General features: G+C 42.2%; 2 protein-coding genes across 5 annotated transcripts in view; one reads left to right on the forward strand and one right to left on the reverse strand.

Annotated features, from left to right (window-relative positions):
* Window positions 1-14,511, forward strand: part of DAP (death associated protein) — a 32,626-nt gene extending 18,115 nt beyond the window's left edge. The window contains exons 3-4 of the mRNA XM_081873327.1: window positions 12,227-12,269; window positions 13,778-14,511. Of these exons, the coding sequence (XP_081729453.1) occupies window positions 12,227-12,269; window positions 13,778-13,897 (163 nt within the window). The 3' untranslated portion in view covers window positions 13,898-14,511. The remainder of the gene's footprint in view (window positions 1-12,226; window positions 12,270-13,777) is intronic.
* A 9,162-nt stretch (window positions 14,512-23,673) lies between these two features.
* Window positions 23,674-26,656, reverse strand: part of ANKRD33B (ankyrin repeat domain 33B) — a 34,904-nt gene continuing 31,921 nt past the window's right edge. For 2 of the 4 annotated variants that reach the window (XM_081872766.1, XM_081872768.1), the window contains one exon: window positions 23,674-26,582. In XM_081872766.1, coding sequence (XP_081728892.1) covers window positions 25,750-26,582 — 833 coding nt within the window. In that variant the 3' untranslated portion in view covers window positions 23,674-25,749. Of the gene's footprint in view, window positions 26,604-26,656 lie in introns of all 4 variants that reach the window. The other 2 variants (XM_081872767.1, XM_081872765.1) reach the window with 1 other exon arrangement.

The raw sequence follows: 26,656 nt of genomic DNA on the forward strand, positions 1-26,656 counted from the left end.
CCAGCTCCATCTGGTACACTGGCTGAGACTCTACCTACCCACAGACTGCCTCGCCAGAGTGGTGCATGCTCTGGTTATCTCCCACTTGGACTACTGCAAGGCGCTCTATGTGGGGCTAGCTTTGAAGGTGAGCCGGAAACTACAACTAATCCAGAATGCGGCAGCCAGACTTGTGACTGGGAGTGGCCACCGAGACCATATAACACTGGTCCTGAAAGACCTACATTGGCTGCCGGTACATTTCTGAGCACAATTGAAAGTGTTGGTGCTGACCTTTAAAGCTCTAAACAGCCTTGGCCAAGTACAGTGGTGCCTCGGGTTACAGACGCTTCAGGTTACAGACGTTTCCGGTTACAGACTTCACTAGCCCAGAAATAGTACCTCGGGTTAAGAACTTTGCTTCAGGATGAGAACAGAAATTGCATGTCGGCGGCAGCAGGAGGCCCCATTAGCTAAAGTGGTGCCTCAGGTTAAGAACAGTTTCAGGTTAAGAATGGACCTCCAGAACGAATTAAGTTCTTAACCCGAGGTACCACTGTATAACTGAAGGAGCATCTCCACCCCCATCGTCTAGCCTGGACAATGAGGTCCAGCTCTGAGGTCCTTCTGGCGGTTCCCTCACTGCGAGAAGTGAGGTTACAGGGAACCAGACAGAAGGCCTTCTCAGTAGTGGCACCCGCCCTGTGGAATGCCCTCTCTTCAGGTGTCAAGGAAATAAACAACTATCTGACTTTTAGAAGTCATCTGAAGGCAGCCCTGTTTAGGGAAGTTTTTAATGTTTGATGTTTTGTCGTGTTGGGCGGGGTATAAATACGTTGTTGTTGTTGTTTAGGATTTCCCAGGTTGGGTTGGAAGTGAACCCTATCTGAAATCCTAGAGAGCTACTGCTAAGTCAATGTAGACGATACTGAGCTAGTAGACACAATCATAGCTTCTGATGATGAGGGTTTTCTGAGTTGGAACCTAGCAACTCCAGCGTAACATGAGAAGCAGCTTCTATAAATAGTGGGAGAATTAGGTACCATAGTACAGTCATACCTTGGTTCGCGAACGCCTTGCAAGTCAAATGTTTTGGCTCCTGGACACCACAAACCCAGAAGTGAGTGTTCCAGTTTGCAAACGTTCTTTGGAACCCGAATGTCCATTGTGGCTTCTGATTGGTTGCAGGAGCTTCGTGCAGCCAGTCGGAAGCCGCGCCTTGGTTTCTGAATGTTTTGGAAGTTGAGCAGACTTCCGGAAGGGATTCCGTTCCACTTCCGAGGTACCACTGTATACTTGTTCACTCTTCACAGACATGCCTATTAAGCCGAAATCATACTGATAAAATAGTGTATTTTGGGCACACAATATACAAGCAAGTGAAGGTTGTTTTTGACAAGATTCCTTTGAGGCTAAAAAGCTTAGTAGAGTTCAACATAAGGTTAGACATTATGATGGATTATGAGAAAATCCACAATAGTTAGGATAATGTTTCAGTTAGGGAGAGGGTAGATTCCCTTTCAAAACCAGACATGGGAGAAATAGTATTTTGACCCTCTAAGTCTACTCTAAAGAAGTTAGAGCCCAGCCTACAACCTGAACAAAAAACTTCCACGATGTGTTAATAGGCTATATATAAGTTCACACTGCTTTTCTCATGCTCTCTGGGAGAATTATTTAGGCTTTCCCTGTTATCAACCAGCCTCAGAACTCTTCTTAGCTTAACCTAGGTTTTCGGTCACTTAACAATCCTTTTATACCAACAGTTGAGATTTACTGCACTCTTACACTGCACACAATTGAAGTGATGTTTGATTATAAGAGGACTCAACAATAGTTAGTATGTAACCAGAAGTGATCAATATTTTATTTTATTTATATTACTGTATTAAATTTGTATACCACCCTTCATATGAAGATCTCAGGGTGGCAAGTTGATTACTGTATTTTTTGCTCTATAAGACTCACCTTTTCCCTCCTAAAAAGTAAGGGGAAATGTGTGTGCGTCTTATGGAGCGAATGCAGGCTGCGCAGCTATACCAGAAGCCAGAACAGCAATCCCTCTTGCTGCTTTCACTGCGCAGTGATCCCTCTTGCTGTTCTGGCTTCTGAGATTCAGAATATTTTTTTTTCTTGTTTTCCTCCTCCAAAAACTAGGTGCATCTTGTGGTCTGGTGCGTCTTATAGAGCGAAAAATATGGTAATTCCATGAAACAGGTGTTTACTGGACGTGGATGGCGCTGTGGTCTAAACCGCTGGGCCTCTTGGGCTTGCCGATCAGAAGGTCAGCTGTTTGAATCCCTGTGACGGGTGAGCTCCCGTTGCTCTGTCCCAGCTCCTGCCAATCTAGCAGTTCAAAAGCACGCCAGTGCAAGTAGATAAATAGGTACCGCTCCGGTGGGAAGGTAAACGGCATTTCCGTGAGCTCTGGTTTCCGTCACGGTGTTCCGTTGCGCCAGAAGCGTTTGAGTCATGCTGGCCATTACCTGGAAAGCTGTCTGTGGACCAACGGTGGCTCCCTCGGCCTGAAAGCGAGATGAGTGCCGCAACCTCATAGTGGCCTTTGACTGGACTTAACCGTCCAGGGGTCCTTTACTTTTTACTGGCGTGCCCTTAAAAATTGTTCCAAAGCATGGAGGCAAGGTATTAACAGTCATTCTCCTTCCCACCCCCATATTCCATTCATGCCACTGGAGTGCATTGAGAAAGTAGGAGCACTGCATGCTTGCTTTGCAGACACATTCTAGAATTAAAATAACGGACACATTTACATAACTTGGTGGCAGTAAGACATTAAGCTAAGATGCCACTCAGCTGGTTGGGTGGCTCTCTGCAGATTATTGCTGTTGTCAGCCATTTATGTAATGCCAAACGGCATGCTGCTTTGGAAACAGCAGCTGAAAGTGTGTGTTTTTGAGCAACACTAATCTTCATGTAATCTGCGTAATGTGGCAGATGGCGTGTCTGTTTCCCCCCCACCCCCACCCTGTGAATGAAATTAAGACCAACGTACTCTTTCCCCCGCCCCAAAGACTTCTGTCTAAAAACGGAAATCCATTTTCCGCGCTTCGTTATTTTAACTAGGTAATTCTGTAATGTTTTGGATGTAATCGAGTGGTGGCCAAACTCGGCCCGCCAGCTGTTTTGGGACTACAAGTCCCATCATCCCTAGGTAACAGGGGTCAGGGATGATGGGAATTGTAGTTCCCAAACAGCTGGAGGGCCAGGTTTGGCCACCACTGATACAATCTCACTGATGTGCTTCTAAATGATACCAGGTGCCTTGTTTGTGGCCATTTGGTAATGGAGGTGGCTCCATGGATCACAGGGTGCAATGATGCCCATAAGCTAACTTGCAGCTGCTGGGTGTATCATCCGCATTCATCAGGGTGTGATAAAAGTGATGTGGTTTTTCCCCTCAGTTGTTCTTGAAGATTACTCGGTGGGATGTTGGTGCGTTGAGGGGGCATGTTCATGACTGTTGTTCTATTCAGTTGCTACATGCATAATGGATAACTGATTATTATGGATGAGGGCAAACGGTGTTTATCTGCAGTGTGGTTTCTGAGCTGGTGTCTTGTACAACAATAACTTTGAAGCACGGTGTGACAACTTGCTCACTTCTGGTGACATGACATGATCCACTTTCGATGTTGGGTGGTGCGTATGTGTGCAAATCTGTACAGTGGTGCCCTGCAAGACAAACGCCTCGCAAGACGGAAAACCCGCTAGACGAAAGGGTTTTCCGTTTTGGAGGCGCTTCGCAAAACGAATTTCCCTATGGGCTTGCTTCGCAAGACGAAATGTCTTGCGAGTTCCTGCAGGTTTTTCCCCCTCCCCCCCCCTTTTCCTAAGCCCTAAGCCGCTTATCAGCTGATCTGCTGATAAGCCGCTTATCAGCTGATCCGCTAAAAGCCGCTAAACTGCTAATAGCGCTAATCCGCTAAGCTGTCAATGGGCTTGCTTCACAAGACGAAAAAACCGCTATACGAAGAGCCTCACGGAACAGATTAATTTTGTCTTGCGAGCCACCACTGTAAGTGGTTTATATGTAGGATGTATCTTGGTTAGTGAAGAGAGTAACTTGCCTCTTTCTATGAGGCTACCTTAGATAAATCTTCTAAGGTAGAAGATTTATCTGCTGCTTTAGGTAGATGGGGAAGAGCCTGTTTTCTGTTTCTTTCATCACCCAGGAGAGTTGAGGCATACAAATACTTGCATGGGTAGGTTTGGGTTTAGTGTGTCTTGGTGTTTAGAAGGGGAATGAATGTTTGCTGTCAAAAAGTTCCAGTGTGGGTATTGAATGGAGAATCTTCTTTGAGCTTCTTGCAAGCAACATGGTGCCTGAAAAGGGACTCTGGGTTTAATCTGGGGCCTAAAAATTGTAGCCTGAGCTAATGTGGACCCTGTGTCCTTGACGCCATCTTCAGGTACAGTAGAAATATAGGTATGTTCAGCAACGAACACTGCAAGTGGGAGACAGCAAGAATCCCCCAAACTGGCTGGGGTTTTTTATAGGTATTAGGGGCATGTCATTCTACCTTCATCTAGTTTGTGGAGCAATACCAGCTGCTTGTAGCAATTGAGACCACAGCTTTTTCTACCTTCACTGACTGATCTTGAGAGGCAGAGCCTAGATTCGGGTGTAGCCACCCATAGTCTGGCCCTGACAGTGCCCTTCATTTGCAGGTCATTTGAAAATTAAAGCAGTACGCCTTATATCCCTGCCTCTGTCTTCTTAACAGGAAAATTACATGCATGTGAAAAGCCGTTGTTGTAAATAATCATTGATAGGGGGAAGTTGTACACTGGCAAAATAACTGTGCGTGGAAGAAAAAATTCAATACCTACAAAGCACACACATAGCTAGCATAATATTAATAGGGGGCATTACCAGTAGGTATATAGTTGCGATCAAGAAACTTAACATGCCTCATAAATAAACCCTCTTGCAAAGGAGAGATAGCCTATAGCTTTAGATAGTGCCTCACAAATGCCTTGTAAACACAAATCTTTTGATCTGGCAGAAATGAATTACTGTTTTTAAGAGCTAGTGCCTGAGCCTTTCTGCTTAGAAGCACTGTCCCAGCGATGGATTGCGGTCTGGTAGTTAACGTGACTTAAAGCAAACAAAAAACAGTGGCCCTTTGGGACATGGAATTGTAAACATTTTTCTCACTCCTGCTGTTTGCTTTCAGCCGTTGCCCACAGAACAGCTCAATTCTTAGGAGAGCATTTGCTTCCTTCTGCTTGTGCAGATAAAATCATGAATGAGAGAGAGCTGGAACAGAGGAAGAACTTCTTGGAGGCTTCAGCAAGATTTGGGCATTTGTGTAGTCTGTATCACTTAAAGCCAGAAGCAAGTGGAATCAATCCACAGTTAGAAGCTTGGGAACCTTGCCTCCAACATATTTTGCTTCTCTTGAACATTGAAAATTTATCTCTTTTTTTTTTTTTAAGCGTAGTATACTCACTAGTTTCTCACATACATAGCTGAAAACACTTTAAAACATGACATGGTCCTCAGAACCAGTTTCTCAGAGGTAATTCAGCCCTGCATATTTGTTCTTACTGAGTCTTGAACTCTGTGGAAATAGAGACCAAATAAACAAAAGTAGCAGGACGTTAAATTAGGCTTGGAAGCAAATGGGAAGTCTGTGTAGTTCTTTCAAAATTGGGCCCCACTTTGTAGAAGCAGCTAGTATTCTAAAAGACAGGTTCTACACTAATTGAAGCTTTTGAGCGGTCTTCAAGGGCAGCCTCATGTAGAATGCATTACAGTAATCTTGCTGGGAAAGTCAGTAAAGGACAGAATTAGTGTCATTTCCATCCTCCACCACCACTCACACTCCCTTTTGCCCTCCACTGGCCCAGGACAAGGGTCAATGATTGGAGAGATTGCAGTATGTTGTCTCTGTGTGCTACCTTCCATCAAACTGTGGTGATGGGAGTACGTTGTTGTTGTTTAGTCGTTTAGTCATGTCCGACTCTTCGTGACCCCATGGACCAGAGCACGCCAGGCGCTCCTGTCTTCCACTGCCTCCCGCAGTTGGTCAAACTCATGCTGGTAGCTTCGAGAACACTGTCCAACCATTTCGTCCTCTGTCGTCCCCTTCTCCTTGTGCCCTCCATCTTTCCCAACATCAGGGTCTTTTTCAGGGAGTCTTCTCTTCTCATGAGGTGGCCAAAGTATTGGAGCTTCAGCTTCAGGATCTGTCCTTCCAGTGAGCACTCAGGGCTGATTTCCTTAAGAATGGATAGGTTTGATCTTCTTGCAGTCCATGGGACTCTCAAGAGTCTCCTCCAGCACCATAATTCAAAAGCATCAATTCTTCGGCGATCAGCCTTCTTTATGGTCAAGCTCTCACTTCCATACATCACTACTGGGAAAACCATAGCTTTAACTATACGGACATTTGTTGGCAAGGTGATGTCTCTGCTTTTTAAGATGCTGTCTAGGTTTGTCATTGCTTTTCTCCCAAGAAGCAGGCGTCTTATAATTTTGTGGCTGCTGTCACCATCTTCAGTGACAGCAGTCAGATGGGAGTACAGAAGCGACTAAAGTAAAGATTTCCAACATGGCACCCATCGGTGCCAGTTTACCACTATCTTTTCCATCATGCAGGAAATCTACAATTCATCAGAGACTGCTAGGTTTTCCTGCTCAGATCCTGTTTGTTCAGTTTATCCTACGTTGAACCCCCACCCCAAAGCCACACCCACAATTCATTTCATGCCAGGATTCGGCATTCATCCATTCTGAACAAAGGAGACGTAGAAAGAGTTTCCCTTTGTGAGTGGTTGTGGTTGATATTGGTGCTTTCCCCGCTATTGCTGGGGCAGTTGATGCCCAGAGCATTTTTTGGTCCTATTTTTCTGCTCATTTAAGTGAGACAGCCATTTTGTGTTGTGCCATACATCTCACTATAGCCATTTTGTGACTGGCACCAATAGCACTTTTGCAGGATTCGAGATGTGTGCCCAAAATGGTTGGTGCCCCCTGGACAAAAGGAAAATTAATCGCTACTTGACACCTGGAAATTCCGTCTGGTTATTGTCCTCGCAGGATCCGAATTAAGAGGTGGGCTTGAGAAAAATGGATCAATGACTCGTTTCCATATGACTGATTTTTTTTTTTTAAAGTTAGAGCAAAGCACATAAAGACTTAACTGTAAGAAGCTTTATAAAATCAGTTTGTAAATAGTTATTGTTGAGAGTCTGTTTCTGTATAGCTGCGTCTTTATTTGTGTGAATATAAAAGCTTGTGCAATATAATGCATGGAGTGTTGGACTTGTACTAGGGAAAAAAAAAGAATTACAGTGGACCCTCCGGATACGAACTTAATTCGTCCCAGGGCTCCTTATGTACCCCAGTAAGTCTGCAACATGAGGCACCGCTTCTGCGCATGTGCACAGTGCAATAGAGCGCTTATGCGCATGCGGCAAAACCCGGAAGTATACACTTCCAGTTTGCTGCGTTTGCAAACCGAAAGTTACCTTACCCAAAGGTAACATAACCCAAGGGTCCACTGTATTCCAATGCCCACTCACCCAGTCTCAGAAGCTCTGTTCCTTCATTCAAAGACCATGTGTGACCATGAAATGCAGAAGGGGTATTGGGCTGCAACTGGCAGTCCTGCCCCATCATCCCTGCCCTTAATCACCCACCCCAGCATTTCCACATTGAGCTGGAAATATTGATGGGAATTTTGGGGGGGACGTTGTGGCAAACCCACATAGACTTCTCCCTGCAGTCAGGAACCTTGCATGAAAAATCCTTTCATAATTTTCTGTTCGGTGGCATTGGTAGTTCTGCTGTCCTTTGTGTCCATAACTGTGCTTTGAACCTATAAATGGGACTTCGGTCCAGCCTACTTCTCAGGGCTGTTGTGAATTTAAGAAGAGAAATCTTGTGTGTATCACCATGAGCTCCTTGGAGGAGATTCATTGAACTCTCCAATTGACATCTTTATGAATTAAACGTATGTATGAGTGTACGTTGCCCCCCCTCGCAAAGAATTACATTATTTGCAACTCTGTGTTCTAAAATTACGCGGAAGAAAGGATCAGCTTGTCTTTTTAAGTTTGCTTGTTTGCATCTCTGCGAAGTTCGGAGGCTCAGCAGTGCCATCTTGTGGAAATCCTTGCATATTTTCAGCCTTGCCAGGCAAAAAAACCCCTCCCTCTTGCAAAGCGCTTTGGAATGCTTTGATTCTGTGCCGATCTGCTAGCGAAGATTTTGATATGTGAGAAGCAAATTATCAGCAAGTGGCAGCAAAGCATTTCAAACCTGTTTTACCTTCAGGACCACTCATTAGAAAAGTCGCGTCGATCAGGTGAAATATTGAAAACAATAGAATGGAGGTTGAGCTGAAGAACCCCCTTGCTAGAGTCACTCTTTGGACCCTATAGGATTGGTGCCTGCTTACAGATTTATCAAAGCAACTAGATGGTTTTTATTACATTCCCTCAGGTCAGGGGAAATCCATATTTTTTAAAAAAATATTTGACAGTTCCCCTGTGCTTTTTGAACTCTGTCATTTTTAAAAGTATTTCTACACTTAAAGTTTCATCTGATCCACTATCCGTTTTCGACAAAGGTATGAGCAATGGGTTATTTCCCTAAGTAATTTGCACATACTATTTTTATAAAAATAATTAACTATTTTGTCCTTCTTCCCTGAATTCCATGGAGATCTGCGAACCCACACTCTTGCTTATTTTGGGACATAGCATTTCCAGACACCCCATTCCACATCCAAATAACAATGCCACATATAGAGAGAATATAGAAGCACACAATACTGGCCTACCGTATAGTTGGGGACGCGGGTGGCGCTGTGGGTTAAACCATTGTGCCGCTTGGGCTTGCCGATCAAAAGGTCGGCGCTTTGAATCCCCGCGACGGGGTCAGCTCCCGTTGTTCGGTCCCAGCTCCTGCCAACCTAGCAGTTTGAAAGCACACCAATACAAGTAGATAAATAGGTACCACTCCAGCAGGAAGGTAAACAGTGTTTCTGTATGCTGCTCTTGTTTCGCCAGAAGTGGCTTAGTCATGCTGGCCACATGACCTGAAAAAACTGTCTGCAGAAGCGGACAAACGCTGGCTCTCTTGGCCTTTAAAGTGAGATGAGCGCTGCAACCCCAGAGCCGGTCGCGACTGGACATAATTGTCAGGGGTACCTTTACCTTTACCGTATAGTTGCTGTAAAGATTACTGCAATGATGTATGTGAATTACTTTGAACAGACTTCAGAGTGGTGTGTGAGTACTTTATAAAGTGAGATGGAAGCGCTGTAACAATAATAATGAATAATAATGAAACTAAAGACCTCAAATCTTACATGATGAAGGCAAAAACACTTTTTAGTATTCCTCATATCTCATTACACTGGTTTAGTGGCCTTTTCAACTAATCAGTCTTCTGTGCGAGTTCTCCGCAATGTCAATATCTGCCTTGTTTAAGCTTTAGTATTATGAAATATTAGAATTCCATATTATAGGATTAAGAATAAATGAACTCCTTGAAGATATTGATGTTCAGCAGGTGCATTTCTTAATAGAAGCACCGAGTGCTTCAAAGATTTCATCATAAGCAGGTGTTGGATTTCTTCCCATATGTTATGATATTTTGAAATGAGAATATTCTCTCTGAAAGTTTAGGTTTTATAGTGGCACTTCTTCGTTTTCATTATTATTTTTAAATTGCATCTATTTATATTCGCTAAATGCATTTGTTAAAAACAAGCGTTCCCTACATTAAAGGAGGCAGTCCTTTTTAAAATTTATTTACAAAAGCCTAGAGAGAAAGGCATGGAATGCTGTATCTTCAAAACAACATCTGTCAAACTGGTTTTCATCAGATTAAATATATCCTCAAAGCAGCCATTTATAGCTTACAAAATACTAGAAATGTAGGTTACACTATGCGTGAAACGCCAGCAGAATGCAAAGCAATTGAAAGAATGAAACCCTGTTTCCTCCTCCTTTCCATTTCTCTGGAGGATTGGAGAAGGAGGAGGGGAGACTGCTGTCAGGATTTCTCTATCCCTTTCTATTTTTAGCAGCTATTTGTGGAGAGATGGCAGCGTTGCTGATGTCAGGATGCTGTAAATATCACGAAATCAGGGAATTGGTGTCTTGCACCAGAAATCAGATTGATTTCTTCAGGAAATACAGATGTGCAATATTGGCCCCTATGGCAATATGAAGGCTATGAAATGACTAGGCCTGGTATAAATACTAGTCACCTGTCCCACCCCCCACCCCCAAAAAAATTTTTGAACAGAGCAAGCAAGCGTCATCTAGCCTTCACTTCCAGTAATTCATCTCAGACACTTGCTTGGAGACACACATTCCAGGCCTGTATGCAGGTCCAATAAGTCATGGCCCCAGCCTGGCTCTGATACGTGGGAAGTAAATTATATCAGGGAGTGGAATCCAATTGGTGACCTTGCACTTATGGTAGGGCTTTTGATTTAGCAGTGTCTCCACTAATAAAAGGGATGCGGGTGGCGTTGTGGGTTAAACCACAGAGCCTAGGACTTGCCGATCAGAAGGTTGGCGGTTCAAATCCCCGCGACGGAGTGAGCTCCCGTTACTCAGTCCCTGCTCCTGCCAACCTAGCAGTTCGAAAGCACGTCAAAGTGCAAGTACATAAATAGGTACTACTCCGGCAGGAAGGTAAACAGCGTTTCTGTGTGCTGCTCTGGTTTGCCAGAAGTGGCTTAGTCATGCTGGCCACATGACCTGGAAGTCAGCCACTAAAGCGAGATGAGCGCCGCAACCCCAGAGTCGGCCACAACTGGACCTAATGGTCAGGGGTCCCTTTAATTTTACCACTAATAGAAGGGCAGGTGGTTTATTTATTTTTTTGGTCAATCTGCCCTTCTGTCTGCAAGCTCCTCTTGCCAACTTCCACTCTGATGTGGAGGTTCCTCAACTCTCTGGAGGTTCCTCAACTCTCTGGAGCTGATTTTTTGAGGCAGCAAAGGGAATCTGAAAAGTCACCTGACCTCTTCCATTAGTGGAGGCATCCACTGACTCAAAAACACCTTCATGACCACAAAGGAGGGCACCAGTTGGTTGTCAGAGATGGCTTTTTCCAGCTTTGTTTCTTCCAGCCGAGCCAACTTGAGGAAGAATCATGTGTTCTTGGTGGGGTTTTTTGCCTCCTTTTCCTGAGAGGTTGCCCTTAGATTGAAACGGCTTTCACGTGGAAGTCTCCTAAGTTGTCTCAGAGAGAGAACCAGCCCATACTTCTTTGACCCAAGGGGCTTCATTACAAACATCTTCTTTGAGCAGCACCGGTGGATAAATTCGGTTGCTGCAAGTGCTTCTCAAAAAAATGCTGCCCCAAAATTTCATGGTTCGACGGAGAACAGTGAAAATTGAAAGGTCATAGGGAGAATATGTGAGGAAATCATTCAAATTCAGATTTGCCATTATGAAGCCTTTCAGAAAATGTCATGGCAAGCAAATACTGTGCAGAAACTAGATTTCATGTTTTATTAACACGTTGTTTGCTATTCGTTTTTTCTTACTGTCATGTGTGCTTAAGTGCTTAACACAAATTTGAAAAGTTTGTAAATCAAATATCCTTCCCAGAAATGTCATAGCTAGGTTTCCTGGATTTTGATGCTGTAGTGTTAGCCTTAAAGGCTGATTTAATATTATTTGTCTTATGTTTACTGTACTACTAAAACTTGACCCAACTGGATTACTGCTTTGCATTCTGGCCACAGCACATTTTAAACTCCCACTAAAGCAGATGATAAGGTAGTCCGAGTTCCTTCCACCCACCCACTCCTCCCACTGCCCTCTTACAAGCTCTCCACCACCCATTGCACCAAGCAAAGAAAAGGTGAGGATGACTTGAACCCCAGAGAACGTAGAATGAAGGACCTGTTGCTGCCTTGTCATATTGCTTATTTGGGGTTCCATCTTTATTCTCTCTGTGTTATTTAATTTTGAATCTGGAACATCAAAGAATACATCTTCCAAACTCAGCCATGTTGCACCTCTGGTACATTAACTAGTACAGCAAGGATGGGCTGAATAGATAATTCATGGAGATTGCTATGAGAATGTTGGTTTCCAAGAGTGTCTCTGGCTGTGTTCGTTTGAATTGATTATAAAGTCTGAGTAATAAAGTCTTTGGAATTATCTGTTGTGGCTTTTTGCCCTCTGGCTGTATCAAATGGCACTGTTCAGTTATATAGCTAAATATTCCTCTTTAATTTTCCAGTCCACCTAAACCAACTGTGTTCATTTCCGGAGTCATTGCAAGGGTGAGTTTCCATCTTTGTTAATTTTCAACTGTTTTAAAATCAAGGGAAGCTTTGCCAGTTTCTTGTGAATTTCAACTTCCTTTTGGTTTAGATCTGATGTATCCTATTCTCATTTTTAATTCATGTCATCATTCACACATGAAGTCCCTAATATATTAAGTGCCGTACAAAGATTGAAAGATAAGACAGCTGCTGACCACAGGCACATAGTCTGATAGACAAAGCCCCAAAAGGAAAAGGAATGGAGAAATCACTGTATTTTTCGCTCCATAAGACGCACTTTTTCCCTCCTAAAAAGTAAGGGGAAATGTGTGTGCGTCTTATGGAGCAAATGCAGACGGGAGGCTCTGCTCAGCGCTCCTTTTAAAGAGCCACGCGGAGCTTTTCTCCGAGGAGGGAGAAAAGCCCCCAAGAGCCGCACACACGCTCCACACGGTTCTTTAAAGGCAGCGCTGAGCAGAGCCTCCCACCTGCATTCGCATCTGGGATGCATACAGGCTCTGTTCAGCGTTCCCTTTAAAGAGCCGCGCGGAGCGTGTGTGCGGCTCTTGGGGGCTTTTCCGTGAGGTGGGAGAAGGGACTGACTGGCTGCCCTCTTTCCCTTCCCACACCTCCCGGAAAAGCCAGCAAGAGCCGCTGCCAGGCTCTGCTCAGCGCTCCCTTGTAAGGGCTCCCTTTCGTCCCTCCTCCCGCTTTGCTAGGAAGCCAGCAGAACAAGAGCCGCTGCGCAGCTATCGCTCTTGCTCTGCTGGCTTCTCAGCGAAGTGGGAGGAGGGACGGGAGGGTTTAAAGCAAGAAAAGCGAGAGCCGCTTATATGCTCTGTGCAGAATATAGTTTTTCTTGCTTCCCCCCTTTAAAAACTAGGTGCATCTTATGGAGCGAAAAATACGGTGCCCGAATTGCTCCTGCATGAAGTGCATCATTTAACTCTGTGTTTCTGTGTCAGAAAAGGGCTAGTTGCTGTCCACTTTATAGTGCAGAATAGCATGTACATTTTGAATTTAGAGAAAGATTATGGGCACCAGTCACAAAATGGAGACTTTGCCACCATCTTCCCACACTTGGTGGACAGCAGTATACAGCTACCAGGAAGCTCTCGTCGTGATATTGCAAATTCACACACATCAGCTTGCCAAGTTATGCAGCCATGTGTTTCATAAGTAGTACAATGTGCAAAACCTGCATTTTAAGCCAATTTCCTAGATTCCTGTAGAGCAGCTCATTTTAACTGATCTGGTCAGCTGCAGTTTGTATGCACCATGGTCATTTCAACAACAGGTAAATGTTTATATTGTGAAATGGGCAAGCCGATACGAACCACAAGCTCACATTCTGTAGCCCAAGAAACAGTTTGTAAGGATCTCTGACATTCTGGCATGTCAGGCTGGAGCAAACACACACACACACACACACACACACACACACACACACACACAACTTGCAGATGAGACAGGTGTTCTCTCTTTTTCTTTTTCTTTTCATTCTGATGTGTTTGTTTTTTAATCAGGGTGATAAAGACTTCCCTCCAGCTGCAGCCCAGGTGGCTCATCAGAAACCGCATCCCTCTATGGAAAAGCATCCTCCCGCACAACATGTCAACCAACACATCCACCAACCTCGCAAATGAAGCTCCTGTCCCAGGATCCAGCCACAGTGTTTACGGATGGAATGATTAAGAGATTTGTGCTACCAGATCTTTTGAAAGTGGTATCTCATGCTTTTGCCTTAATTGCCTATGGTTTGAATGGTTAAAAAGGGGGTGGGGTGGGGAGGGAAGAGTCTTCAGTCCTACAACTCAGCTGGGAAAAAAACATGTCCCTGTGTACTGCCAATAAAAAAAAATATGGTCATAGAAATGTAACGGGATTGGGAAAACCTAGATCTTTGAATAATTGTTTTAAACTTTTTCATTTCTGGATTTTGGCACTACTGGAATGCATTAGATTGGGAGGGGAAGAGGTGTATTACTTTTTGCTTGCCCTCTTCCGGTGAGAGGTTTTCAATGTATGAGTAAGACTTTTAGGGCATCCTTGCAATTATTTTTATTATTTTCTTCTTTTTTCTCAAACATGTTTGAGGAAGGGCCGGCGCAATTATTTTTATTTTAGTCTAGGATATGAAAGGACCAGAAATTTCTCAGATGGGTAGATTTCTCTTGCAAAGTGTGGGTCTTTAGGAGATTTATGTCGCAGCCTAGCCAAAGATGAGCCAACGGGTTGGCCCAAAGTCTACATTCCCCCCCCCAAAAAAAAAAAAACAACAACAGAGCAATAAGAGGCAAGAATCCAATTAAAGTGGCAAGATTGGATGGTCTACCTATTGCTACACTTTCTACATGCTCAGAAAGTACAGAAACTTGAAACAGATTTTAAGCCTGCAGGAATAACACATGACAGCAATCTGAACTGCCTGCAGTCCAGTAAGGATCCCGCCATATACAAACTTGAATAATCTTACAGTGGCAATTTAAGATCTATGTTATATTAATGCAGTAACGTGTGAAGTACTGGTGGGCAATGACTTGTCCTTTTATTTCATCACAGCAAGCAGAGTAAATTAGCTCTAGTGTGTGGCAAGTGGTCTCAAGATGGTGGTGTGTATTCTCATATATATCTGTTAGATCCATTACACTCATTGGGGAACAAGATGAGTGTTGCATTGCACACCTGGAGATCTCCACCAGCTGCCTATAAGGATATCCACTGCTAGATTTGGGAGCAGGGGATGTAAAAATCATTATGGTGAAAGCTAAGCCTGGTCATGCAAACAGCCTTGTACTTCGGAATCACTTGGTTCTGTATACTGTACCCAAATTTCATTTACATTTTTATAGGTACTTTATTTTTTAAATGGTGAAACCACACCATTCTTTTTTCTTCTTTTTTTTTTCTTTTTAATCCTGTAGACTACAATGCATTCTAATAACTTCAGAAAAAGTTGGCTGCTAATAAATCATTGTTACAATTTCTCTTCCGGCAACCATGGAAGATTTCCACTCCCCTTGGGCTTTGAAGAATCATTTATTTTTAATGACGAATAACATGAGAAAACTGCAAGAGGAGAGAGGTTTAATAATAATAAAAACCCATTGAAATACTGCTTAATAAAAACGTGTAATTATTTTACGACTGCCATGGTTTTGAAACGAAACAGAAATGGGGTCTGTTTGGTTTCTTCAGCCGCTGTGTGTAAAACAAGTCAAAGCTTCACAAAGGGCTGCGTACTACTATTTTCCTCAATGTTTAAAGATGCCCACCTTGCCATTAGGCACAGAGGGAACCTCTGTACCCTTGATCATTATGCCTAAATTGATGACAGAACTCTAGGAAAACTAGGTCAAACAGCAAGCTCTTCAAATAAATATCTGCTTCACAGTCAAGTGTCACAGAAGAACTGCACGTGGAAAAATGCCCCCCAACTACAAATTGGACATGGTAGCTGCTTGCATTGGGTCATTCCTCTGACCCCTGAAGATGTGTTGCTAGGGTGTCATCCATAACTGCTCTCCAGCTTGTATGTGAATTCAGCAACCTCGTCTGCAACACCTGGACCTTTCTATGTCTTGGTCAAGACATGAATCTAGATGCTTTTCTCACATTTTAAGGCAGGGTCTGGCGACCTAAGGCCCATGGGCCACAAGCGGCCCATGGGGGTTGTTTAACCGGCCCATGAGCCACCCCCAAACTGAGCTGCCCGCTCGGCAAGGCACCGCCGAGGACTCGCTTCCATGGCACTGGAAATCACGTCTGCAGACGCCAGAAATCACGTCTGCGCAGGTGCAGACACTGGAAATCGCAGTCGCACATGCAATCCGGCCCACAGAGGGATCTCCACTGGAGTGAACCGGCCCAGGCGCGGTAAACCTTGCCGACCCCTTTTAAGGCATGGTTGCCTGATTCTTCTATGAGTACATGATTGAGCAGAAAGAAAAATGAGTAGAAACTGCCTAATACATGTGGTTCTTGGTGCAGTATGGCCTAGATGTCACTGTGCCATAGAACCTACCTACCCACCTACCTACCTAGACACCGATTCATCAACACGGGCATAGTTGGTGAATAGGAGCAACATGCTGCCTAGAGTTCTTTAGATGGAGTTGATTTGCTGCTCTCTGTATCTAAATAGTTGCAATCTTGTTCTCTTGTTGGTTCTCTTGTTTATTTTCACATGTAACTGTGAAAAATGTTTTCAAACCCTTGAGGCATTTCAGCGGCAGAGTCTCTCTGCTGAGGAAAACATTCATGGAGTGTGCTTCTCGTGTGCTTATCCATGGTAACTAAATTGGAACTCTGTGTATGGAGGAGGAATATCGCTCTTGTGATGGAGAAAAGGCTATCATTTTCATGCCGTGCTTTGTGAGCACTCAAAATCATCAGGCTGCCCACTGGAAATAGAATGCTAAAGAGATAAATGTTAAAGAGTGTCCTTATACTTATTTCATGTACATATATGCTTATCAGATTTCTGTGCAGATTTCTGTGCATAAAAGTCCTAGAGATACTTGACTTGACCAGAATAAGCCATGTGAACAATAAGAAGTGAAACCTAAGGCAAATATGTTATTGGCTTTATATGACTTGGTTCTAATTTGTTTCCAGAAAAAAATTCTGCATTTTTTTGAAATCAAGTTTCAGCGTGTGTAGCTTATGAGGCAAACTCTTCTTTCTCGAAGTGCCATTAAAATGACTACCTTGTGACAAATGAAAACTGAATGCTAGATAATAAATAAAATCTTTTGCATACACACACATATAATTTAAATGTTATTGTCATGAGGTGCAATCTACTCTCTGAAAGTCTGCTCATCTCAATAACTGTACATGTGATGTATTTTATGGATATAAATCAAACTGGGCTTTATGTACATCATCAAGAAAACATGAGCAACTCTTCAATGTATGAGAAGTCTCACTGGGTCCAGTGGTGCTTGCTCCCATTCCAGTATGCTTAGCATTGCAACCTAGGTCCTATTTGGAGTTCAGTTGCTCATTTGTTGGACCCACTGAAACCAGCACTTAATACCTGGATCATACACCTGCGACAGTTTTGTTTCCATCCCTACACTCGATGATAAACTGACGTGATTTGAAAAGCATTGTGGGAGAGGTAATGTTATCTGCCGGAGGTGGTGTTTGTGGCTGCCCATGCAAGGCTGCTTTGACTAAGGTCAATATACCAGTGGATACATCCATTCCTAATGGAGCAAGGCTATGTTTGCTGACTAGTATCCTTTCACTGTATTCGGCACCTTGTTCTTTCTTAATAATAGCTCTGAATTAAAGTTTCTGGAGAACTGCAACTCATAACTGTCTTTGGGTCATTGGAACCTGTTCACTACTTGTGCCTGGCGAATAGAGACCTATGTGCTGTGACCATGGCAACATGAAATATTGCAAATATCCACAAAGCGGCAATCACCAAACAATGTGTGATAGATAAATAAGAAATATGCCAAGTTCGGTGATTATTACTTTTTTTAATTGTCAAGTGTATCTAATGAATCATTCAGACCTGTAAAACATGTGACCAATCAAGCCAAATGTATATGACCAGCCTTAAAATGTTTCTCACTAGTGGCACGGGGAGGGAGGGTACCTCCAATATTAAATTATATCCTGCATTCATAAAAGCCTAAAAGAGATTCATTATTACTAAACTGTAACAGAAGAAAGCACAGTATGTTAAAAGACTACCAAGGACATCCTAACCTATCCACTTACCTACTTGGCTGTTAATATCTTCTAATTTTATACAGCCTTGCTACTGGCATAAAATGCATCGTAAAAACTTTACATTAATTATCCATGCTGTGGTGGTAAGAATAAGCACTCCTCCTGCCACTGTTTTGAATACATTCTTTGGATAATGTTAAACTCCTATTACCTCTATTTGAAACATGGTAATGCAATACAGTTGTCTTCAATGTTAAATCAGTGTACACCAGTGTTTCCCTATTTTTTGTCTCCAGCTCTTTTTGAACTACTAGTTCCCACCATCCCTGACCACTGGTCCTGCTAGCTGTAGTCCCAAAACAGCTGGAGACCCAAGTTTGGGAAATACTGGTGTAGACCCATTGAAATTAATAGGCATGACTAACCTATGTCCATAAATTTCTATGGGTCTATTCTGAGTACAGATTGTGATCGCAGGTCCTTTTGGACCCAGAAGAGGGCAGAACGTGGGCAGGGTGTAATGTGGTGAGGCATGCTTATATGCTGCCGATGTGTGCGGGGGCTGGGAATGGAACCACCACACAAAATGGTTGCCACCTGTATAACTTAGTTGGATACAATCAGATTTGGGATTGCGTTTTGGAAGTAAAATTGTTAGCCAAATCTTATTTGGAGGAAGTATAGTTTGCTTGCTTGGTTGTCACGGTTGACTGCTATTACAAACATCACTGGAGTTGAATTCAAGGATACATGGGAGTGGTTTTTGACGCAAAAGTCTAATACTGCATCTTGGGGAATCCACTCGGTTTTAGCAAAATTTAAGAGAGAAGTATGTAGCATTAAACCTTGCATCCTATTGCGCAAGGAAGCCGACTGCTTTTGAATTTAAGATCTGGCATCTTATTTATCTGGCAGGTGCAACATTAGATTAGCTTTCAATGGAGCCATATTTATTGAATACCTTGTGGCAGCCTTGTCCATTTAAAAATTCAGCACGATGAATAACTGCATTTTAAATCACTGTTGCTTTTTCTGTGGGGGGGAAATTAACCTGAGCTGCCTCGCCATGAGCTCATGATACTATGATCAACTGGCATGATGACATCCACAAGTGATGGTTTATCAAACAGAGAGGACATTAGCCTGCAACTGATGTGACAAATGTGACACCTGGAAGAATCTGGAACAAAAACAACATCCTTAAATAAACTCTTCAGTTGAGCTCATTAGGGGAACATTTATTAAAAGCACAGCATCTCCTTTTGCTATTCTGTATATGTTGGAAATGTACGGAGCTATGGTACTAGGTGAATTGCTAGTGTGTTACTAAAACTCTTGGATTTTTTGGACCCCCGATGCAGCAGAAAAACACACACACACACATACGCTACAACACAGAGTGGGCTGCTTTTGTATATCGCTCCTGTGCATAATGGAGCTTTAATCAACCTAGTGACCTTCAGATGCTTTCGACAACCATTCCCATCAACTCCGGCTAAATTGGGGGGGGGGGGGCTGGCATAATGGATGAATAGCTGAAACAAGACACCAGCACTGTGCAGCTGCTACTAGTGTCCTCCAACGCTTAATGTCTTTTTCTGAGCTAGTTAATTCTTATTAATCTCCAAGGTAAACTCCCCACCGCCCCCCCAAAAAAAGAAAATATGTACAGGACATACAGAACACACTGAAGATGCTATCTATCACACAAGAAGTGGCTTCCAGTTTTATAAAACTAGACTGGAAAAAAATGTTTCCACCACTCTATGCTAGAAGAAACTCCTGTTATGTTTAATTTCTGTGTCTTGTGCTGCTGTTAGAAGACGCAGGAAAAGTTTAACAAAATGGAACAACTTTTTGCACAGTGCACCAATTTAAAAAGAATGGAAAATTTATAATGGGAAGTTCTGAGCAGGAGTCCAGGTGCTGGCAGTGGTTCCAGATTTTGCCAAAGTAATTATCTGCTTGCAAGATTGCATTGCAGCTGTTTGACTGGTGGCAACTTAATTAGGTTAGTTGTACCTGAATAGGACAGGTGCCTTTGCCTTAATCTCACCATCAAAGGCTCCATCTGTGACTGAATCACACGGGAAATCCTGTTTCCTGCCATTGGGTGAGATACATATAATATTCTATCCAATGTTAGTTCTACTCCAAGTAAATCCATTAAATTTAATGGGCATGACTGACTTAGGTCCATTAATTTCAATGGATTTAGGACTTACAACCTTAACTTCTAACTTTTCAACTAAACTATGAACCTGATGGCAGATTACAACAATCAAAGACGAATAAGGATAGCATTAAAACAAATTATGAAAATTAGAGAAATCGCAAACAGAAAGGCAATTTAAAATTCAGTTTGAGCATAAATTACAATTTATCTTTGGGGAGGGGTGGGAGAGGAGAAAGCATTGTTTAGCCACCCTAAAAGAGAACTGGCCTTGCAAGGCTTTGCTGGGAAGACAGTTCTATAGTGAGGGCACCACTAGTGTAAAAGCTCTGCTCTTCGTTCCTTTAGTTTGATGCTAGAGGAAGATGAGTAAACAGGTAAAAGCTTCTGGATTTAAAGACATACAGTTTGAGCATATTTGTCATTAACTCAGAGGCACCAAAATGCACATAGGTAATTTGTTAGTGTGTTATATAAGGTTCTGTTGGTTATGAGGGAAATACCTGATTCTCCATTTCGTTGGCATTTAGCAAAGCAGGGAACAGCTAGAGTTAGTTTGGCCCGAGTCGTCATATCTCTTTCCTCCATAAGGTAAGTTTTATTTGCTTTTCAAGGATCATATCCAATGGTGGCTTTGCTTTAGTGGAAAGCGCTTCTAGTTGTGCAAGTTGGGACAGCCAGTTTTCACCCATCCTCCTTTCCTCTTGCAGCCCTCCAAGCCATATCTTGTTCTGTTCCAGGAGGTTTCCCCCTCCCCAACACACACCAATGCCTGGACATCTGCAAGCAGTAGTCCTTTCTGCTAAGGTCACACCAGTTGAAATTCAGAAGAGGCATGTGAGTGGGGGGAAATTTCCAGTAGTTGGCGATGCAGCCTCCCTGTATTGCTCCTTGCCATTCACTATGAGTGGTAAAACCAGAAACAATAAATTGTTATTGTTATAATTTGGCTATTATTGGGGGTATATTGGAAAACTATTTTTTAAATTATATATTAAAAAACAGAGTGAGTAAAAATTGCATGCTAAATTCTGCAAAAAAAGAAAGTGGTGACAAAACTATTTTCAAACATTTGTTGGTTGGGGAGAGGTGTAATGGTGTGGGGGAGGAATTTATCTTAATTTTATTTTTAGTGCAGAATACAATACATATCTTCACTCAGTGGTTGCTAATAGGTGTGGAAAAGAATTAAGAAAGCTAAAATGTTTGGGCTACAATTACGCAAAAAAAAATCAAGCTCATGGGGTGCAATTACAGTGGTGCCTCGCAAGACGAAATTAATTCGTTCCGCGAGTTGCTTCGTCTTGTGATTTTTTCGTCTTGCGGAGCGCGGATCCCCGGGTATTAACGGCTTTAAGAAAAAGGAAGCAACCCCGCAAGATGTTTTCGTCTTCCGAAGCAAGCCCATAGGGAAATTCGTCTTGCGAAGCACCTCAAAAAACGGAAAACCCTTTCGTCTAGCGAGTTTTTCGTCTTGCGAGGCATTCATCTTGCGGGGCACCACTGTAATTGTTGGTTCTGTTTTAAATCTGTGATTAACCCAGTGTTCAGTTTATTGCTCAGATAGTTGGATGCTGTTTTGAAGCTGTAAATTAAATAGACATTTGGGAGGATGAACAGAAGCATTGGGGACAACAACAAAATATTTATTTATTTTGGTAAAATGTAAAATTAGACTCTGGTTTGGGTTTGAGGAAACTTGAGTGGCTTCAGTTATGTATTGTCTTCTGGGTGATATAACTGTATCACCGTACTCAAAAATAAGACACCACTACAACTATTAACTAGTTAAAGCCACTGCAACAAAAAACAAATTGAACGGTTTGTATTGACTTCCATTTTAGGAAAGTCTAGATGAAAAATGTGTAGCCCAGTATTACAAAGGGTTTGAAACAGTGGAGTAGATCCAGGAATAGAGTGTATGTCTATATACCTAGACATAATACAAAACGATTGCATAATGTCTTGTGCAAAGATCACAACCAACTTTCAAAGTAAAAAGGTCAAAATCCTTCAACAGTGGCCAAACATACATTTGTGCGATACAGTATTTTTTGCTTGCTTGCTTGCTAGCTTCTAGGGTTCTTTTCTCATAAAGGGAGTTCAAATATTGACTTTAGGTGTAGTAGCATAGCACTGCTAATAAATCAGTGAAGACTGAAACTCAGGAAGCAATAACAGAAAAGCAAAGTTTGACTTCACTGTAAAAACACACACGTACATCAATGCTAGCTGAGCTCCATGTATCTCTTGGGCACAATACAGCTAAAGTTCTATTAAGCCAATAGGAAAACACTGGACAGGGGGGAAACTAGTTCCTTGTGTTTGCTACCCCAAGATGCAGTGATGGCAACCAATGTGGATGGACAAAGTCATGGAGGGTCAGACATTCAGTAGCTGCCAGCCATGATGCCTATGTCCTACCTCCACTGTCAGAGGTAACATATGCCTGTGAATACCAGTTACTGGAAATCACAGGTGGGGATGCTGTTGTACTCAATTCGCGCTTAAGGGCTTCCCATAGGTATCTGGTTGGCCACTGTAAAAATAAGATGCTGGAGATTAGATGGGCCTCTGACATCATCTGGCAGAGCTCTTCAGTTCATTTGCTTTTGGGTACTATAGCTTTCAACTGGAGAACAAGCACATAAAGATCCCTTTGATATCAATAGAATGCCTAAGTTTTATAAGCTCTGCCTGAAGTTTTCAGTAAGAATCAGATTTATTGTGTTGTGCAAAAATACAGGTAACGCATTGTAGAAAATGGTCTCTCTCTCTTCATGCATCTTAACAGTTTTGAAAAGAACGATTGGCTTACCTGAAGTGTAGATTTAGGAGTGGGATGCTGGGGACAGCGGTCTGGGTGAGTCCTCTCACATGACCGCAGGCAGGAGCAAAGACTTGTGGAAGGCAGGCACTTGCTCAGTTTTTTTGGACTCGCCAAACAGAATAATAATAATAATAATAATAATAATAATAATAATAATAATAAATAGTAATAATAATAATAAATCATTTACACCCCGCCCATCTGGGCATCTCCCAACCAAATCTTAAAAACACAAAACAGCATTAAACATTAAAAACTTCCCTAAACCATACACCGAAGCACCTGAAAATGGAATATTAGCCTGCCTCCCTCCCAGCTCATAAACCAATTAAAAAACAGAAGCGACAGAACCCCCTCTAAAAAATAGAAATCAGACCATCTTAGGGAAGGCCAGTGGATTGGGACATACCGCAGCACTTCCCAACAACTGGGGAGTCCACACTGCTGGCGTACTGATTACAAGACCTGAAGTAATACCATGCGGCTAAAAGCCGCTTCAGCTGAAAACATCTGATCTAACTAATAATGTCTTGTGAAAGTGGAGGAAGACAACCAAATGACTGCCCTACAAATCTCCACTAATGGAGCATTGGCCATAAAGGCGGCCGAAGTTGAAGCTGACCTAGTCAAATGTGCAAAGGTAGGAGCTGGGCTAGGCAATTTCATGGTGTTAGAAGCTGATCATAAGATCATGCTTGTCCCAAAGCAAACTGAGGTAAGGCATGCCATAATTTAAACAGAATTTATTGTCTCATAATTGAAAATATAACATATACACATACAAATGGGTTATACCCTTTGAACATTACTGTTTAAATTCATCCCTGAGAGTGATAGTGCATTTCAGCTGAACCTGTCCTTTAGATGATAATCAAAGTGCAAATTCATGTACTTGCTTGTAAGAATTGATTTTTTTAAATAAACTGACTGATTTGATGTGTAAATATAATGTGTTGGCTGTGAAGAAAAAAATATATAATCTCTGTTGGAGCATAAGAGAAAGATGCATATGGCAGTTTTGCCATGGGCATCTAAAAGCTTGCCCTCTAATTACAAAAAAGGGGAGAGCATCATTTGAAAATATTACCGACATCTTTTTAGGATGCCATAAATTTTAGTAATAGCAGAACTTAATACATATCAGCAATTTAGTTTTGCAGAGAACTGATTAAAAAATGGACAGAAATGTATATGCATTCATTTAGTTGATGGTCTTCCGTACTAGAAACATGCATGGTTAGCTAAAGCTCCTGTCCCATATAGACCAGGAAGTAGTGCTGGAACGGTCTCTCAGTTTGGTATTCTGTTTCTCATTTTTCAAATCTTAGATTCAGTTCTCCACATTTCTGCAAATCTGCATTAAAAAAAAAAACCCTCATGCAAATCCTTTCGCATTTTTGTGTTTTTTTATGCACACTTTTGCCTAAATTATATACATGCATTTTTGTAAGCACTGCTTGGAAAACTGCACTGCAGATTCAGATACATGTGAATTTCAAAGGATTGCTGTATTCCAGTTCTTGTTTTGATAAATTTGGCTTTAAATGAGAACTGAATCAAATCTCTACCCTGCCAGCAATAAATTCATTGAACTCAGTGGGGTTTATTTCTGAGAATGGTTATGTTTGCACTTTAAGTTCAATGGTGGTGTTCAATAGAATTTTTGCATGTACTAAAAATGCCTTGAGCTTCTTGGAAGAAGTACCATTCCCTCTATTTCTGATGTTCAGGAAATGAGTGCAGCTTCTTATAAAGCAAAAATGGCACTGCCCACACGCAAGCTGGGAATCTAACAGCAGGTATAGGGGTCTGCAGAAGAAGAAAACATATTTAGGAAGAAGTCGGGAAAGATTCAAAGGATGCTCAAATGTTCAGTGGCCACAGCATGCTGACTGGCTGTTGAGAGTTCAAAAAATAAATAAAAATGGTGTGGATGAGGAATGTGACAGCTGGAATCCTGAACAGGGAGTACGCAAGTTGCAAATTTTGCTGCAGATCTGTTTCAGAAGACAGAAGTGGGAGAACCTAAAGTTGAGCATAATCCTGAAAAATAACTGGGGAGGATCCTCAGAAATGTTGCATTTTGTGAAATTAACCCAATTCATAGTAGTTTTTACACTTTTTATAAATAAACAGTAAAATCTCATTCAATACAAAATATATAATTTCATACCATTTTTTGTTTCCATTAACATAACTTTCAGAAGAAATGCTTTACAAACATTTTATTCATAAAGTTGGTTTTCTACAAAATGCCCTGAGATTTTTTGCATCTTTTCAATATTTGGTTTTTTGTTTTTTGAAATTTCATTACAATGTCCATATTTTCTTAAAAGCAAGCATCAAGCTAAAGCCCTTTACTTTAGTGTGGGGGATGGGGAAATCATAATACACTTGTACAAAATCCGTAGACTTGTCTTTTCACTTATCCTCAAGCCACTGCTTATGAAATCTATTTTTAATATTAGTTTCCCTTGCAAACATACTCTGTAGCTTAATACTCTTTTATGTATAGAAAAATGTCTGATATCCAGACTAGCTCTCCCTTCTTGGAGCTTAATCCCATTACCCCTTTTGTGGGACATCTGTTTTCCACCCCAAGAAAACTACCTTTTCCATATTTTAAACCTGTTCAGATTCTCTAAATCTTTCCTTACATTTCTTGACGTATATACACTTTACCATATCAGTCGCTCTCTAGATGATTTCTTCTCCTTTAAATTGTGTCATTCAGCTGGCCCCAATACAGCAACTTGACTTTTCTATTGATCTCAGTAGTGCTTATCATGAGTCTCAGCCTCAGTTCAACTCTTGCTTTTCACAGGAGACCCTTGCTTCTGTTTCTGAGCTGCTTCTGCTTTTTTCTTTTCTTCCTCCTCTGCCTTCTTCCTTTCTTCCTTCAGCTCTTTATACCTCCACTTAGGAATCTGCAGATAAGCCCCATCACCGGCACTGCTTTTCCGCCTGACTTTCTCCGGCTGGAAAGTAGGTGGAGGTGCCTTGTTGATTCGGACTTTGGGGATGACGAATCCTGGGCGCACACTGCTCCTTCTCAGCAAGTGTAGTGGCAGCAAGCTTGATTTCCTTGGAACCACAATGCTAACCTGAGGTACATTTAGACTGAAAGGCTGGAGGCTGGCTCGCCTTTCCTTCTTTTTGGAGACTAACATAACTCTGGAGTTCTGAAACAGCTTCTCATAGCTGTTAAAATGGTCTTTGCTATCCATAGATTTGATTTCCTTGGCTCTTTGTTTCCTAAAGATCTCTTGTACAGCAGGCCTGCGTTTCCCTATGCCAGGCGGACTTCCAGGGCACACGGTCCTACAAGCTATGGCAACAAAAGAGCTCCTTAGACTTGTCGTCACCCGAACCATATGATCAAGGACACCATCTTCTTCAGGGCCTTTGAAACCTCTGGAAGCTATTATTGATCTGACGCCTTCCGAGATCTTTTGCAAACAGGTCTTTCGCTCTGCAGCCTTGGCAAGAAGTTCTTTCAACTTTGGCCATTCTAGCTCATAGTGGTCACAAAATTGCTCAGCACATGGCTTGTCCATAAGTCTTTGCATAAGATAGGCAGACTCTATTCTTCCTGTGAAACATGCCCATTCCTGAGATGTGAATCCACGGCCTGGGTCTGTGGCATAAATGTTTGCCCCTCAAAGGAGAGAGAGAGAGAGAGTTAGTTTATTATTATTATTATTATTATTG

This window comes from Podarcis erhardii (assembly GCF_964252035.2).
Source record: "Podarcis erhardii genome assembly, chromosome: 8".
Classification (NCBI taxonomy): Eukaryota; Metazoa; Chordata; class Lepidosauria; order Squamata; family Lacertidae; genus Podarcis; species Podarcis erhardii.